This window comes from Haemaphysalis longicornis, unplaced genomic scaffold (genome assembly GCF_048455015.1).
Source record: "Haemaphysalis longicornis isolate Haplotype H1 unplaced genomic scaffold, Haemaphysalis longicornis Haplotype H1 scaffold_6, whole genome shotgun sequence".
NCBI lineage: Eukaryota > Metazoa > Arthropoda > Arachnida > Ixodida > Ixodidae > Haemaphysalis > Haemaphysalis longicornis.
Genome location: NW_027526407.1, coordinates 172,393,264 through 172,410,238, shown reverse-complemented (window position 1 = coordinate 172,410,238; position 16,975 = coordinate 172,393,264). Strand labels below are relative to the sequence as shown.

The window sequence follows — 16,975 nt, the reverse complement described above, 5'->3', positions numbered from 1 at the left end:
CTTGGCTGTTTATTAGTTGCTTATAAGGGGTCCAAACTAACGTAGCGTGCGGTTTTATTCGTTACAGGATCCACGATATGTGTATAGCTACCTTGTGTCTCTGTCGATTCGGTTCATCGGGTGCGTTTCAAATATATGAAGATTTAAATGGTGCTCAAAGGTAGCCGCTCATTTTTTGGATGCAAAGCATCTCTTGCTCTCGGCTCTATCGTTCATCATCCATCCATCCGCCGGCCCAGGAAGACACAGGTAACACTGCCGCTCCAGGAGCCCTTTAAGGGAAGCGTGCTCGTCTCGTGCCGGCCCAGGAAGACACCGGCAACGTTGTCGCTCCAGCATCTCATGGTCGGGGCTATGTCCCTCCCTTGTTGTGGCGCCGTCCACATCCCCACTGCGCATGCTCGGCTCATCTCGGGCCGGCCCCGGATAACACGGGTAACACTGTCGGCCCAGGAGCCATTACAGGGTAAGACACCACCAGGCGTACAGCAAGCCGAGCATGCGGAGTGGGGTTGTGGACGGCGCAACAACGACAAGGGAGGGACATAGCCCCGATGTCCCCGTCGCATCTATTAAAATTACACCATCTTCCCGTAGGGGAACCCTGAGTATTATGCGAAACAGGCATGGGCTCAACGCAATTTCCCATTTCGTTGTTCCGGTAAGTGTAAAGTGTGGTAGTTACCATGGAAACCAAACTACAAATATAACGGTAGCTACGTACCTCAACCCAACGAAAACGACGAACTGAAAAGTAATGAAAACTAATGGGCACTTGAATCGACCCCATGGCTGCTTTGCATACTACTCAGGGTTCCCCTACGGGAAGATGGTGTAATTTTCTGGTTGAAAGGCAAGGATGGTTGAAGAGGAGATATTGCAACGTGCATTCCATCACACGTATTTTGCTAGGGAGTAAACTAAATCACAAAAAATACATTACACGCGCCTTTGTTTCGAACAAGTGCAATCCACCAAGCTTATTTCATCTTGTCCTACAATAGCACACCAATCACCAACTGGTCAATTTAGTGCTGAGAAAGGTTGTCGCTTTTTATAAACCAAAATTGGGAGTGTTATTTTAAAAAAATGTCTCACTTCCTTCTTTAATCGACTTAACATCCGCAACAATAATAGCACTAACTGAAACCTAATTAAACGAAACTTGGTTAATGAATACACATTTTTTGTGAATCGGGTTTTAACATATTTTGTTGTGATTGGCAAAATCGTCGGGGTGGCGGCGTTCTCCTTGCAATTAAAGCACATTATCTTGTAATGCCAGTGGTTATTAACACTTTCCTTGAATGCGTAGCAACTTGTATCCAATTCCCATCACGTAACGTCATTGTTGGTGTATTTTATCGCCCACGTGACTTGACTCATGAGTTCACACCAGAATTCCAGCACACTTTTTCTGAACCTGCGCTAAATTTCCACATTCTAGTGTAGTCGTTTTTGGTGACTTTATTTTCCAGACATAACATGGGCCACACTATCAACCCACAGTGCGCAGTCTGAGTCCAATTCGTTCGTCCATTGTTGCCATGATTTCAGCCTGACCCAATTATTATCATGCCCAACAAGAAGGTCTACACATTCTTCAAATATTTTTGACTTGATCCCAACTAACAATCCAGATATATGCACCAAAATAACTCATATCGATGGTTTATCCTATCATGATGTGCTAACCGGTCGCCTTATTCCTAAATGCAAATTATCAGCAAGCAGATAGGGTGCTACAAAAGAGCTAACTTTGATCGCTTTAAGAATTAACTAACGCCTTTCGGAGGAGAATTTCTGAGCGCCAATTTATTGCGCAAAGTAGAAGAAAACTGGCTGTTACTTAAACGCACACTTGCTAATCTCATAGATAAATAAATCCCGGTGATTTCCATATCATCCGATAGCACTGCTCCGTGGTATTCACAGAAACTTCGCTGCCTAAATAACGAGAAAAAAGATTGTTCAGGGAAGCTAACAAAAATAAACCATCTCGATCCTGGAAACGCTACAAAGCATTTGACAACGAATACCAAAGATTACTCAAAAGCACCCACAGACAATTCTATAAACATGACCTATCATCTATGTTCACGACAAACTCTCTGGGCTTCTGGCATGTCATTAATCCAAAACATATTCCTGACATCGTCCTTACTTATCAGAACGGCACAGCAGTAACTGAATCAGATTGTTCCAAACATCTCAACGAAACATATTGTGGTTTTCACGCGTGAATCTTCTGAACCCTTGGCCACCATCACCACTCGTATTGCCTCTTCTATGTCAGAAATAATAATTACTGATTCTAGAATTCATTCTCTCCTTACTAATCTCAAGATTTGTTCTTCAGCAAACAATACTGCCCTAAATAAAACAATTCTAAAAAGTTTGGCACCAAGTATTTTCCCACTGCTGTCGGCACTGTTTTCGCAGTCACTATCAAAAGGCGTAATACCCCGAGATTGGAAAGTGGCCAAGGTGTTACCATTCTTCAAGTCAGGTGTTCGTTCCTCGCCCCTTACCTATTGACCCATTTCTTTAACAAGTACCATTTGTGAATTGTTTGAACACGTCATACAATCACAAGTCATTAAATACGCCGAAGAGAATAACTTCCTATTTAAGCATGAGCACGGTTTTCGCAGAACCTATTCCGTTGACACACAGCTCGCTGGCTTAATTCACGACATACATTCAGCTATAAATGCAGGAGTCAAAGTAGATGCCATCTTCCTAGATTTTTCAAAAGCATTTGACCGTGTCCCTCATCGTCGGCTCATTCACAAGCTCACTAAACTGAACATTGACTCTACTGTTGTCTCATGGATAAAAGAAATTCTATCAGGTTGCAATTTACATCAGTTAACTATCACAATTCATCTCTAGTCCCCGTAAAATTTCATGTACCGCAGGGAAGCGTACTTGGGCGTCTGCGTTTTCTAATTTATTTTAATGACCTACCAGACGGCGTAAATCTAATATGAGACTATTTGCAGACGACTGCGTAATATATCGTAATATTCATTCTAACTGTGATCATGACATTCTTCAATTCTACCTAAATACCGTACATGCATGGTGTTCCACCTGGCTAATGCCTCTAAACCTTGCTAAAACAAAATTAATGTCCTTTACTAATCACGCACCCAGCCCATCAATATCGTACATCTTAAACAACAATCGTGTGGAAAACGTTTCCTCCTACAAATATCTTGGCGTTCACCTAACCCCTAACCTGACGTGGAATGATCACATTATCTACATTCTGGCATCTGCAAACCGTTATCTAGGCTTTCTGAAACACAACCTCAAATATGCTTCTGCACACTTACGTAAATTGCCATACACAACACTAATACGTCCTAAAATAGGTTATGCTGCAGCAGATATATGATCCTCATCAAGCATATCTAATAGCTGATTTGGAAGCCCTACAAAACCTTGCTGCACGCTTCATATGTTCGGATTATTCACGTCACACCGGCGTAACAGAATTAAAAAATCGCGCAGAGCTTGAAGCCTTATCTTATCGTCATTGTGTATCTCGTTTAACACTATTCCACAAAATTTGCTATCATGTGTCTCTTCATATTGATTTCATGAGTGAACCTTCAGCCATCTTCCCGCGCCCTGATCTTCCACACAAAGTCAGACGCTTCACGTGTCGTTCCCTCGCATTTGCTCAATCATTCATACCCCAAACCACGATTGAATGGGATAATCTGCCATCCCACGTTGTCGTCGAATCAAATGTCTCGAAATTTACAAATAGTCTAAACAGAAATATGCAAACCTAACACCATTTTATTGCCTCATTTGTAAATTTGTTTTCCATTTCTTTTTCTTGCTTATCTTTCTTTCCGCACGCTAGTAAACGTCCCTGGGACGACGTATAAATTTCGCATAGTGCTTTCACGACATTTTTTCTGTGTGTCTTCTCTGCGAGTGTTTCCTTTTTTACGTCATGCACTGTCATTTATTTTGCCCTTTTTGCTTTTTGCTTTTGTGTTTTGTTTTAATTACATTATGATTTATCGTTTTACCATTGTGATAGTAGTGAACACCCTATGTAATACCCTCCAGCAAAAGACCTTGAGGGTTATTTTGAAATAAATAAATAAATAAAGCCAAAAACTATCCACTTGTTACAAATATCTGCGAATCGTCTCGTACTAAACCACCTGATTACAAAAGGGGAACAGCGCAAACTCAGACAAAACACTTTTTGTGTTTTGTCTGAGTTTGCGCTGTTCCCCTTTTGTAATCATGCACCAACTCGCCCAAGCCTTAACCCTTGTAAACCACCTGAGGTGGCTCAGTGGCTAAGGCGTTGTGCTGCTGAGCCCAAGGGTGCGGGTTAAATCCGACTGCAGTGACTGCTTTTCTGTGATGTCGAAGGACAAAAACCCCCGTCTGTTCAGGTTTCGGTGCACGTTAAAAATCCCCAGATGGCAAAAATTATTCCAGAGCCCTGCAATACGGCGCCGTTCATAGCCCAACGGCAGCGCCAGCGCGGTAATCCCAACAATCAATCCATCTGTCTAACTGAACACATTACAGATTAGTTTTTGGTAACAGCAGCCTCTTGGGCAGGTCCCGAATGGTTTATGAAAGGTATATATTGCTCGCGCCCGGTTTCAAACTTTCGGGGGTTTATGCTCCGAACCTATACCTGGCTAAGAGGCGCGCCCAGGCGGATAACTCCGGATTTTATTTTGAGCACTTGATGATTTTCACCTGGCGTCGAAATCTCAGCACATGGGCGTTCTTGCTTTTTGCCTTCATTTGGAAAGCAGCCGCAGTGGCCGGGAATTAAACATGCGTTTAAGGGGCAGCACCAGATCAAGCACCCGTTTTACTTGTTTCGAAGCTGTTGCGTCTCTTTAAATAAAACAAAAAAAGGCATTTGAGCTACAAAGGCTATTTCGGCGATCTGAGTGGTTGTTCATTAAAGCTCTTGTATAGGCTTGCACTGCCTTTAAAAAGCCCTTGCACTGCATCACGTACCGTCAAAATTTTACGACCGTCGATATAATACCCCGACTCGCACTTGGAGTTTTTGAAATTAGGTGTTAGGCTCACAAAGAAGAATAAATGACAAATAAAAAAACTGAAGCAGCTTGCACTAGTGGTGCGAGACTGGAGAAACAGCAGAGCCGGTAGCCCCTCTCCCTTCTTCGGAGCCCCGCGGTTTCACCTCACATGTATTTCCTGACTTGCCACTGCAAGTTCCTTATGACTGGCAGGCCAGGATCGTCTCGTCCGCAGGCTTTCACATCTCTCCCAAAGTGGATCATGTTAGCACAACGCTAGAACTCGCCTCGGCGTCCAAAGCCAACGCCCTTGCTAGGAACTCAAATGAAATTCTGTGCGCCCAGAATGGGATGATAGTTCAATCGAATAGACGCCGGTTTCATAACGCGGGAACCCAAGTTTGATTGCGACCACGGGGAGCGTTTTTTTTTTCGTTTCGAATTTTCTTCAGATGTTATTCTGCGCAGCCGCTAACTCCGTACTCCTCTGTACTTTGGGGTGGCACAGTGGTTAGGTTGCCGGTTTCACGGCATAGAGGTCCCCGTTTCGATTCCCGGGATATCCCTAACCACGTTTTCTTGAGGCTTCGATGTTTTTTGCACGGAAGACGGAAAAGGCTCAGCCTGTACTAGCTACGGTGCTAAAATGAGCAATGAAGTGCGCGGAATGTATGAATGTAAGTTTTGCGATAATATCTTCCGGTATTCTGCTCGCGCGCACATGTCCATATTCTTAGAAGTACTTCACAATTGTAGGTAAGCCTTTTCGTTGGATACGCTGCCGTGGCAAACCTTACGCACTTCACATCACCCGTCCGCCTCGCTGTTCCCATCGCCGAAGTGATAACGGTAAGTCAACTACGAAAGCAATACGTTATATGAAACACATTGCATTGTATGAAATGCACTGTTGCACGCCACGGGAAGATTGTAGCTCAGGCAACAAACAGACTGTCAGTTGTGCCAATGGCAATCCCGGTTACCTCGGTAGGACATTCATAATTCAAATGTACATGTACGGAAATGTATATGTACATGTACCATGCCCAAGTAAAGCAGAAAAAAACCAACATAACAAAAGTCTCAGTTGTGTTACTCAATTTTTTTTATTAACCAAGGTCAGACTTAGAAACAGCTCTATACACTCCCATGGTAACCCATATGGCAAAAAAACAGAAGAAAGAGAAGTTGATACCAGATTAAATAAAAAAAAGATCTGCGGGAAAAAGTATGTTCGGATGACACATTTTTGGACCAGTGATCGAGAAATCGCCCCCCAGTGATAGTGAAATACTGCGGCTTTTGGTGCTGATAGTGGTTAGTATGAACAGGCCGCACAAATCACCGCATTTGGACTTGCTGCATTTTTATTGCTAGTGCACGAACGTAGGGTAATAGGCAATGAGGAAGACACTATTTGGTTTGTCTTAGACGAAGTGTTGGAATATCATTGCTGGCATAAAACTACTGTACATGTTTTAATGCGGTATTTCACGGTGGCAAATGCTATTGAATTCCACGCTCACCACTCACGCATTTTGCCTTATTCAGCAACTGCTGTAAGGTTTCGGGAGAGAAGCCGAAATCAATTCTGAAATAGCAATATGTGGGAAACGTCAGAAGGTGCATCGAAAAACTGGGGCTGAAACTCTGGCACTAATAGTCTGGTATTTGTTTCCTAGGGAAAGCCTGACTTTGTACGTTGAACACTTTGAAAAGTGGGCAGTGATATTGGTGGCGAAAGACATGTGGGCGGATATATTATTGCTTGAGAAACTGATGCTGGCGTCCAAAAATCTCATTATCGATTCGAAGAGAGACAGCGAGTGACAGAACAAGAGACCAACAAACCGCATGCGGAGATTGTGACATCAGCCCAGCCGGGGGCGACATTGGCAATGTTATTTCATAGCATGGCGGCATTGGCTAATGCTAATGCAAATGCAAATGGTGCATGAGGGTCAAGGCTGTACGCTATGCAGCGCAATGTCATCGAGTCGATTTTAGGCAGGGGAACAGAGTCTTGCAAATGAGACAAAAAGGAAACGGTGCAGTGTAGGGTGCGCTGTGCAGCTGAGACATTACAAGGTAGGCTTCTGCAGCTTGCAATGTAGTGAAACTGCATTTTCCACGCATTAAAAACAAATTTTAAGCTTAGGCGTTTCATCCGTTGATTCAGCGTAATGCTTTGTCTTGACTTTTGTTGCTCACGATTGAAATATTACGGTATTTGATGCGGAGTTGCTACCTTCATTTAGAATTTAGGTTTGCATAGTATATACTGTTGCTTGGTATTTACATCGGCTTCAGAGCGTCTATTATGTGAAGTAATATAAGCAGTGTATTCCTCTTCATGCCTGTATTACTCGAAACTGTGTTTAATGCAGACTGCGAACGACATTTTTACCCACGGAGCACTACTTGTGTCCAGTCCTCTTCAAAGGGACCTGATTGCCACTGTGTGCAACTCACCATTACGTACCGTCTGCTACTTACCTTTAGGAATTGTATTTGGATACAATGCTAACCAGCTGAACACGGTAAGTGTTACCTTCATGCTGTGTCTTTTAATAATATTTGGAGTCGGAGGTTATGTTGGCCCCCAGGCTCAATTACGGAGCTAAATGCTCAGCATCCCAAAGTACAAAGTAAATGAAAAGATCTGTGTCATCCGTATCACCTCAACCGAACTTTTTACGATTCAGTTTGCAAGCTGGGGATATTACTACGAGCGGCTGTTATAGAAAGGCTACAAGGCTTCGTGTTTGGTCAATGTTGAATGAACGACAGATGGTGGGATTCTGCCCACTGCGGAGGCTTGGGAAAGGGCGTCAAAGTTGAACGCCTTAACAAGTGTAGGAAGTTCACGTAAAAAGAAAAAAATGGTGATTAGGCATGCCCAACACCTACTATAGCGCTGGACGTCACCGCTAAGGCATGTGGTTCGCGCGAAGGATTGATGAATCTACCGGCACTAGAAAAAATTCACAAGACACTTTAAACTCCCTACGAGTGTTAATGGCTAAAGTGTTTTATGTTTTCTGACCCTTGAGAAGTTCAGCTTCCGGCTCCCGTTGTCTTAACTCTACATCCTGTTCACGATTGAGGCGTCTAGATGATGTTCACTTTACTTTATTTTCTTAGATACCCGACTGCGGATGTTACGTGTGGGGTGGGTTGTAGAAAGACGGGCAAAAGTTTTACAAATTGTCAACATAGCTGGGACATCAATACACTTTGAATAAATAGTGATGCACAGGTCATTGATACAATGCCGTTTCCAAGGTCAGCCCAATCTGAGAGAAAGCGGCAAAAAAATGGTGCAGAAATGGTTGTGGTGACACAACGAGGACGCCAGACGAAGTGGGTGGCTTGTAAGGGGGCCATGCGAGCGAAGGGAGTTATATAAGATGTTTGGCGAAGTGAACTGTGGCAAAATTGCGCGCAAAGGTTTAGTGTAGCAATTCTGTGTTAGAGGGAAGTACTTTACCGACCACCTTCATTTTTTAAAAAGGACACACTGATATTATATGAATTAGAGGAATGAACGAAGCCAGCAGCATAATTTCGCACTTCTTTGGTAGTGCTAGCCAAATAAACTTGGGGAGGGCTCCAGATAAGTGATGCAATTCAAGAGTAAACGGTATGAGTGGTTGGTGACGCAGAAGTCTCACGTGGTGCGGTGAGTGAAGTAGGTGACTTTTAGAAATCCTGATGATAAGTGAGACAGTAAAATAAAATGACTGACACGGTTGGGGCAGGACAGATAAGTTGTTAGTGTTCCACCAAGGTATCTATAAACTTGTTTCCACTGGTACCCGCCGCGGTGGCTCAGTGGCTAAGGTGTTGCGCTGCTGAGCACGAGGTCGCGGGTTCGATTCCCGCCGCGGCGGCCGCTTTTCTGATGGAGGCGAAAAGCAAAAACGCCCGTGTGTACGAGATTTCGGCCCACGATAAAGATCCCCAGGTGGTCAAAATTAGTCCGGAGCCCTCCACTACGGCGCGCCTCATCGCCTGCGTTGCGTCGGCGCGTTAAACCCCACAATCAATCAAAATCAGTTTCCACTGGTATACGCACCGATTTATTAGAAATATTTCAGCAGTTTTTTTGAGCGCTAAAAGAAAAGTATTTATCATGATTCAGGGTCATAAGGCAGCGGCTAAACCAGTTTTATAGTTTTTCGAGGTCATTCCTAGACCTATTTGTTGAGATATGTTAGTTTTATTTTGAAGTGAGCTAAAAAAACGCCTGCGAAGTTGAGAATGATGCATGATAAATTAGGGGGGTCTTTGGCATGTGTCAGTAATAAAATCGGGCTGAGCACAGATCCCGATGGCACCCCGGACGTTACCGGAGGCCAGTTAGTTTCCACATTCCTAATGCTAGCAAACTGAAACCGGTTACGGAGAAATTAGGCGATCAAGTTTAAGACATCAGGTGGCAGACGTAGCGCACAAAATGTAATTAGTAGGTGCTCGTGTGGTATTCTATTGAATGACTTACCGTTATGCTTCGTGTTGTTGTTATTCTTCTTCTGTCATCGCACATGAGGGAAATTTTCCTCATGGTCCTTTAGCGTCGGTCTAGTGGTTGAGGGTGTGTGAGTATATCTGACGCACTCCCGCCCTCGTCATGAGCATCCCTATGTTCCCTAACTCCATCCGAGGCATATTTACATAGGCTTTCATATGTCTATGGTCGCTAAGAGGTGGACACTAAGAACTTCATTGCACAAAACGGCTCATTGAAACGCGGGAGTCATTGAGCCTTTTTAATGTTCATGGGTTGGTGACCCACAGTTGAATTTTCACTGATCAGCCGGACACTAGCTTGTTACGGCGGATGGGCGCACTGACGAATCTCCTTGAGGTACAATTTTGTAGACACAGTATTCGCCGATAGACTGTTAGAGCGGCTACGTTGGCGCTTTTGATACATTCGTGGACGTGCTAGATGCTGCATGTTAGCAGAACGAGCTGCATGAGGCGTTCGACTAAGTTTACTTCTGAATGCCACTGTACTTTCATTGCAGCCATAAGATAGCTTTTCCGCATGAATCTTCGGACAGCTTATGAAGGATTTTATGAAATCAAGAGTGAATTCTGTTTACTTATAAAGCTGTTCAGGTAGGACCCAACAGAGTTTTATGTCTTAACAGAATTGACTTCTGAGAGAAACTAGACAATATATACTTTTTTGTCATGGCAACCACCGCCCGCACACAGTAACAAAAATGCAGCAGTTCGCCATGTAAAAATCGCATCCTCCAAATGCGCTTACTGGAAACAAAGGTCACCATCAAGCGTCAGCGAAATGACATATTCTAGGATGAGGCCACCTGGCACACAGAGCTGTCAGTAGTCGATTTGCTGGCTTGTTGCTCCTCCCCTTGTAAGTGCTTGGAGTTTTCAGCCGCGAACATTGAGCCAAGGACATGTTTGTATCGTTGTCTTGATTAAAAGTTGAAGAAGAACAATTAAAAATGCAATCTAACGTTTATCTCACCTGTCGCCGCTTATCGGCAGCTAGAGAGCTTCTTTTGAAGCTGTCGGATTGGCTGGACGCTATCCGTTCGCTTATCTGATCTGCTGGGGGAGACAACAAATCTGTTTTACGCAAAAAGGATATATATATATATATAGGAAATGAGGGGCTCGTTGAAAATAACACAGAAATAAGGGTTGGCAGTCGAGAAAACCTCGGAAAGCAAAGGGGAGGATGTGGTAGATTATTGAAACAGATTAAGAATTTGGAAAGAAAGAAAGAAAGTGAAGAAAAAATGCCCGCCAGGTGGGATCCGAACCCACGACCTCCAGAATACCGGTCTGGTGCGATAACCACTACGCTACCGGCGGGGCGATTTTCCCGTTCACTTTCTGGGGTATTTATGTTAGGTAGATTTGTTTCCTGTGCTTGGGGGTGGTAGCCAGCGCCATTCGGACTAATCAGGGTGAAGGGGACCTTCTTTCTAACCCCCGGGTCGTGACTCGAGTGTCTACGACATGTCCAGAGTGGTCGACCAGCTTTGAACCCTCTTAAGCTCCCTTTGGCAACAAGACTGCCAGAACAGAGGCCCTCGCTATGCATGTAGCGAATCAGAATAGGAAATGAGGGGCTCGTTGAAAATAACACAGAAATAAGGGTTGGCAGTCGAGAAAACCACGGAAAGCAAAGGGGAGGATGTGGTAGATTATTGAAACAGATTAAGAAGATTCCCAAAAGAAATTCCCAAGCACAGGAAACAAATCTACCTAACATAAATACCCCAGAAAGTGAACGGGAAAATCGCCCCGGCGGTAGCGTAGTGGTTATCGCACCAGACCGGTATTCTAGAGGTCGTGGGTTCGGATCCCACCTGGCGGGCATTTTTTCTTCACTTTCTTTCTTTCTTTCCAAATTCTTAATCTGTTTCAATAATCTACCACATCCTCCCCTTTGCTTTCCGAGGTTTTCTCGACTGCCAACCCTTATTTCTGTATATATATATATATATATATATATATATATATATATATATATATATATATATATATATATATATATATATATATATATATATATATATATATATATAGCGAATCAGAAACTGGGAAATGAGGGGCTCCGTGACATAAGACAGAAAATAAGGGTTGGCAGTCAAGAAAACCTTGGAAAGCAAAGGGGATGATGTGGTAGGTCATTGAAACAGATAAAGAATTTGGAAAGAAAGACAAAAAGTGAAGAAAAAATGCCCGCCACGTGGGATCCGAACCGACGACCTCCAGAATACCGGTCTGGTGCGATAACCACTACGGTACCGGCGGGGCAATTTTCCTCTTCACTTTCTGGGGTATTTATATTTAGGTATTTTTGTTTCCTGTGCTTGGGGGTGGTAGCCAGCGCCACTCGGACTACACGGGGTGAAGGGGACCTTCTTTTTACCCCCGGGCCGCCACTCGAGTGTCTACGACATGTCGAGAGTGGTCGACCAGCGTTGAACCCTCTTAAGCTTCCTATGGCACCAAGACTGCCAGAACAGAGGCCCTCGCTATGCACGTAGCGAATCAGAATAGCAAATGAGAGGCGCGTTGAAAATAACAGAGAAAATAAGAGTTGGCAGTCAAGAAAACCCCGGAAAGCAAAGGGGAGAATGTGGCAGGTCATTGAAACAGATAAAGAATATGGACAGAAAGAAAGTGAAGAAAAAATGCCTGCCAGGTGGGATCCGAGCCCACGACCTCCAGAATACCGGTCTAGTGCGATAACCACTACGCTACGGGCGGGGCGATTTTCCCCTTCACTTTCTGGGGTATTTATGTCAATGTAATTTTTTTCCTGTGCTTGGGGGTGGTAGCCAGCGCCACTATGACTTCTCGGGGTGAAGTGGACCTTCTTTTTAACCCCCGGGCCGTGACTCGAGTATCTACGACATGTCGAGAGTGGTCGACCAGCGTTGAACCCTCTTGAGCTTCCTATGGCACCAAGACTGCCAGAACAACGGCCCTCGCTATGCATGTAGCGAATCAGAATAGGAAATGAGAGGCTCGTTGAAAATAACACAGAAAATACGGGTTGGCAGTCAAGAAAACCTCGGAAAACAAAGGGGAGGATTTGGTAGGTCAGTGAAACAGATAAAGAATTTGCAAAGAAAGAAAGAAAGTGAAGAAAAAATGCCCGCCAGGTGGGATCCGAACCCACGACCTCCAGAATACCGGTCTTGTGCGATAACCACTACGCTACCGGTGGCCGATTTTCCCCTTCACTTTCTGGGGTATTTATGTTTAGGTATTTTTGTTTCCTGTGCTGGGGATGGTAGCGAGCGCCACTCCGACGAGTGGTGCTCGAGTGGCGGTGGCTACAACCCCCAAGCAAAGGAAACGAAAATACCTAAACATGAATACCCCAGAAAGTGAAGGGGAAAATCGCCCACCGGTAGCCTAGTGGTTATCGCACCAGACCGGTATTCTGGAGGTCGTGGGTTCGGATCCCACCTGGCAGGCATTTTTTCTTCACTTTCTTTCCCAATTCTTTATCTGTTTCAATTACATACCACATCCTCCCCTTTGCTTTCCGAGGTTTTCTTGACTCCGAACTCTTATTTTCTGTACATATATATATATATATATATATCCTAACTTCTGCATCTCTAGAATTAACCAGTATTGTTTTAGATCACTACAAATCGGAAGTTAAATCTGTGCATGAGCAAGAATCGACTTTGGTGCCTCTTCTCACCAAACATGAATCTGATTCTCTAGCTGTCTTTGAACTCAAGAAAAAGTCTTCAATGGCCACGATGAAGTCTAAAAAAATGTCTCGCGACATGGTCGCTCCTCCGAAGCAATTTGAATTACCCCCTCCTATGCCATCATCCTCTAAAATGACCGAGAAGAGTGACTTCCCCACCAGTAATTTAGTGAACTTGTCCAGTGTTGTGCTGACAGAGATCGAAGTTCGCACACTATCCAAAGGGTTAAGTTTTTGTCCAGCAACGGGAGGTTTCAGCGAATTCCAGCTTCTTAAAGATTTAGACAATTTCGCTCGCAACATGAGATTGCGTGAATTCTTTCACGGGCGCCCTAACACGGACAATGCCGGCTCTTTACCCAGCTCCAAGCACTGGACGCCACCGACTCAGCGCGATAAATGTCTAGATCTAGAGCAGTACAACATGACGTGCTTGAAGCCTATAAAAAGCAGACGCCTTTTAGACCCAACCTTTCAATTAAAGAGAAAGAATCACTTGAGAAGTTGGCATGTCGCCACGAAATTGTAATCAAGCCCGCTGATAAAGGTGGAGCAATAGTGATAATGAATCGAGATGATTACATCAAAGAAGCAGACCGACAATTATCCGACACATTCTTTTACAAAATTCTTCAATCTGATCCAACTTTTGAATAGAAAGAAATTGTCAAGGAAAACCTCGAAGCACTACTGGAGGCCAAAGAAATAGACAAAACGACGGTGCGTTCTCTGATACCACTCAGCCCAATAGCAGGCAGGTTCTACCTTTTGCCCAAAATTCACAAGGCACATGTCCCTGGTCGCCCAATCGTATCTGGCATAGGCACGGCTACCGAAAATATTTCCCTCTATGTCGACAACTTAATCAACAAAATTCCCCCTAACTTTCCTTCATACATACGAGATACCAACCACTTTCTCTCTGAAATATTAGACCTTGAGATTCCCAGTGGCTGTCTGCTTGTCACCATGGACGTCACGTCACTATATACCAATATTCCCCACTCTGATGGAATACAAGCGGTGATCCACGCTTACAGTGAATCACGGGAGCCTTAACCCGTCGAGAATTCCACATTGGCCTTATTACTGAGATTGATTCTTGAGCTAAACAATTTCGAGTTCAATGGTAAACACTATGTTCAAGTCAGTGGTACATCCATGGGCACAAGGATAGGGCCAAATTATGCAAATATTTTCATGGCAGTCCTCGAGGAGGAGTTTCTTGCAAGCATCGACTTGAAGCCATTTTTTACAAGCGCTTCATCGATGATGTCTTTCTGATTTGGCCACACGGAGAATCCAATCTCCTAAGATTTATAGCCGAGTTTAACGCGGTCCACCCTAACATTTCTTTCTCACACCAGTTTTCCGCTACCAGCATCAACTTCCTCGACGTGACGGTATCTGTCTCGCAGAACAAATTAGAGACCACCCTTTACCGAAAACCGACGGACTCCCATCAATATTTGCATTTTCAAAGTAGTCACATTAAGCACTGGAAAACGGGCATACCCTACAGTCAAGCGCACCGCTTCCGCCCGATATGCTCCAAGGAAACAGATTTTCTTTCCAACTGTGAGGGACTAAAAAACGATCTGCTCAAACAAAAGTACCCGCTCCAATTAATTGACGATTCCATTCACCGAGCAGGAGCGCTGAGCCGCAATGAACTCCTTAACTCCAGGAAGCCAGCCGACCGACGCCCTTCAAGTAACCTAGTTCTCACTCACTCCGCATCTGTGCCGAATGTTTCTGGCATACTTCGAAAGCATCACAACATATTAAATCAAAGTCCTCGACTAGCATCTATATTTTCCGAACCACCACGTGTTGTCTATAGGCGAAACAAAAACCTGCGTGACATTCTGACATCTTCGAGGCTCAGCCATTCACCAGTGACCGGTTGTGGGCCCTGCAACAAGCCTCGTTGTCAGGTATGCCCCCACATGACGAAAACAAAAAGCGCCTCTAGCACCGCCTCGCACTTCTCTGTAAAACTGAAGGGAAATTTTAACTGTGACAGCGCCAACGTAGTTTACCTGCTCGAGTGCAATACCTGCCACCTGCAATATATTGGCCAGACGGCGAACGCTTTTAGATTAAGGTTCAACAATCATAGGGCACACGCCAAGTCTCTTCCTAACCTTCCTCTGTCCCGTCACGTCGGAATCCCGGGTCATTCATTTAATAATTTGAAGGTAACAATAATTGAATCCAATTTCAACAGCAACCACGCACGCGAAGTTCGCGAATCATATCTCATATTTAAGTTCAAAACCGCATCCTCTGGGCTGAACGAAGGCGTAGGCGCGTTGACGTGTTTGCCACAATAATTACTCGCCTTTCTTCCGTTCGCTTCTTGCGTGACCAATCCTCTTTTTAGGCATACCAGCGCCGGCTTTATCCCTCCAGGTTCACTCAATTAGCCTCTTAGCGCCGGCTTAGCCACATAGCGCCGGCTTCACGTGACACATTCCTAAGACGAAAAGCGAAGGCGCGCTGACGCGTGCTCCCCAGTTCCTTATCTCGTTCTGCCGCTTTCACCCCGCTTCTTCTGTTGACACATTCCTAAGACGAAAAGCGATGACGTGCTGACGCGCGTTCCCCACTTCCTTATCTCGTTCTGCCGCCTTTACTCCTTTCTCTTCCCCGCCCCCGCTTCTTCTGTTAATTCCTATGAGGAGAGGCGCCAATTTACCTCCTTCCTAGACGCCCCTTGGCATTTTTCTTTTCTCTTTGTTGTACCACTTGCCAAAAACTACTTTTAAACAGGGCGCATTGTAGCGCACCTTTTCTCCCAAAAAAGAGGGAGGGCAGTGCATTCCCTCTCATGTGTATGTCTTGCGTTTTTTCTTGTTTTGCTGAATGATGACGTATGATTCCTTTCAAAGAGGGCGCACTGTAGCGCAACTTCCTCCTCTCTCCACACGCACCTATAAAAGCGTTCTGCAGTGTACTGTAAATGTTACTCCGATGAAGACTGGACCACCAGTCGAAACGTTAGTAAACATGTTTGTTTTTGTTTTTTGAGACTTGCGTCGGACTCTACTTTTTGATATATATATATATATATATATATATATATAACACAGAAATAAGAGTTGGCAGTTAAGAAAATAAATATATATATATATATATATATATATATATATATATATATATATATTTATATATATATAACAGAGAAATAAGAGTTGGCCGTTAAGAAAAACCACGGAAAGCAAAGGGTTAGATGTGGTGGGTCATTGAAACGGATAAATAATTTGAAAAGAAAGACAGAAAGTGGAGAAAAAATGCTCGCCAGGTGGGATCCGAACCGCATTTTTTTCCCATCTGAACCGCAGGGGATCCGCATTTTTTCTCCGCTTTCTTTCTTTCTTTCCAAATTCTTTATCTGTTTCAATGACCTACCACATCTCCCCCTTTTTTCTGTGGTTTTTCTTGATTGGCAACTGTTATTTCTGTAGTATTTTCAACGAGCCCTTCATTTCCTATTCTGATTCGCTATACATATATATATATACATATATATATATATATATATATATATATTGGTACGCGGTGGCAGGACATGGATGAGACGAACGATGTAATGGGGTGGAACGATCTATTTACAGTATTTACAAGCGGCCATGGCCGAGTCCGCTGAGTCTGCACGCGCCCTCTTCTACGTCCTCTTCGATGCCGAGCTATGCCGGAATGG

At 44.2% G+C, this 16,975-nt stretch overlaps 1 protein-coding gene across 1 annotated transcript in view; it reads left to right on the top strand.

Annotated features, from left to right (window-relative positions):
- Positions 1 to 16,975, top strand: part of LOC144141271 (lysosomal acid lipase/cholesteryl ester hydrolase-like) — a 61,880-nt gene that overhangs the window by 21,579 nt on the left and 23,326 nt on the right. Inside the window, exons 5-6 of the mRNA XM_077672848.1 lie at positions 5,799 to 5,891; positions 7,430 to 7,582. Of these exons, the coding sequence (XP_077528974.1) occupies positions 5,799 to 5,891; positions 7,430 to 7,582 (246 nt within the window). The remainder of the gene's footprint in view (positions 1 to 5,798; positions 5,892 to 7,429; positions 7,583 to 16,975) is intronic.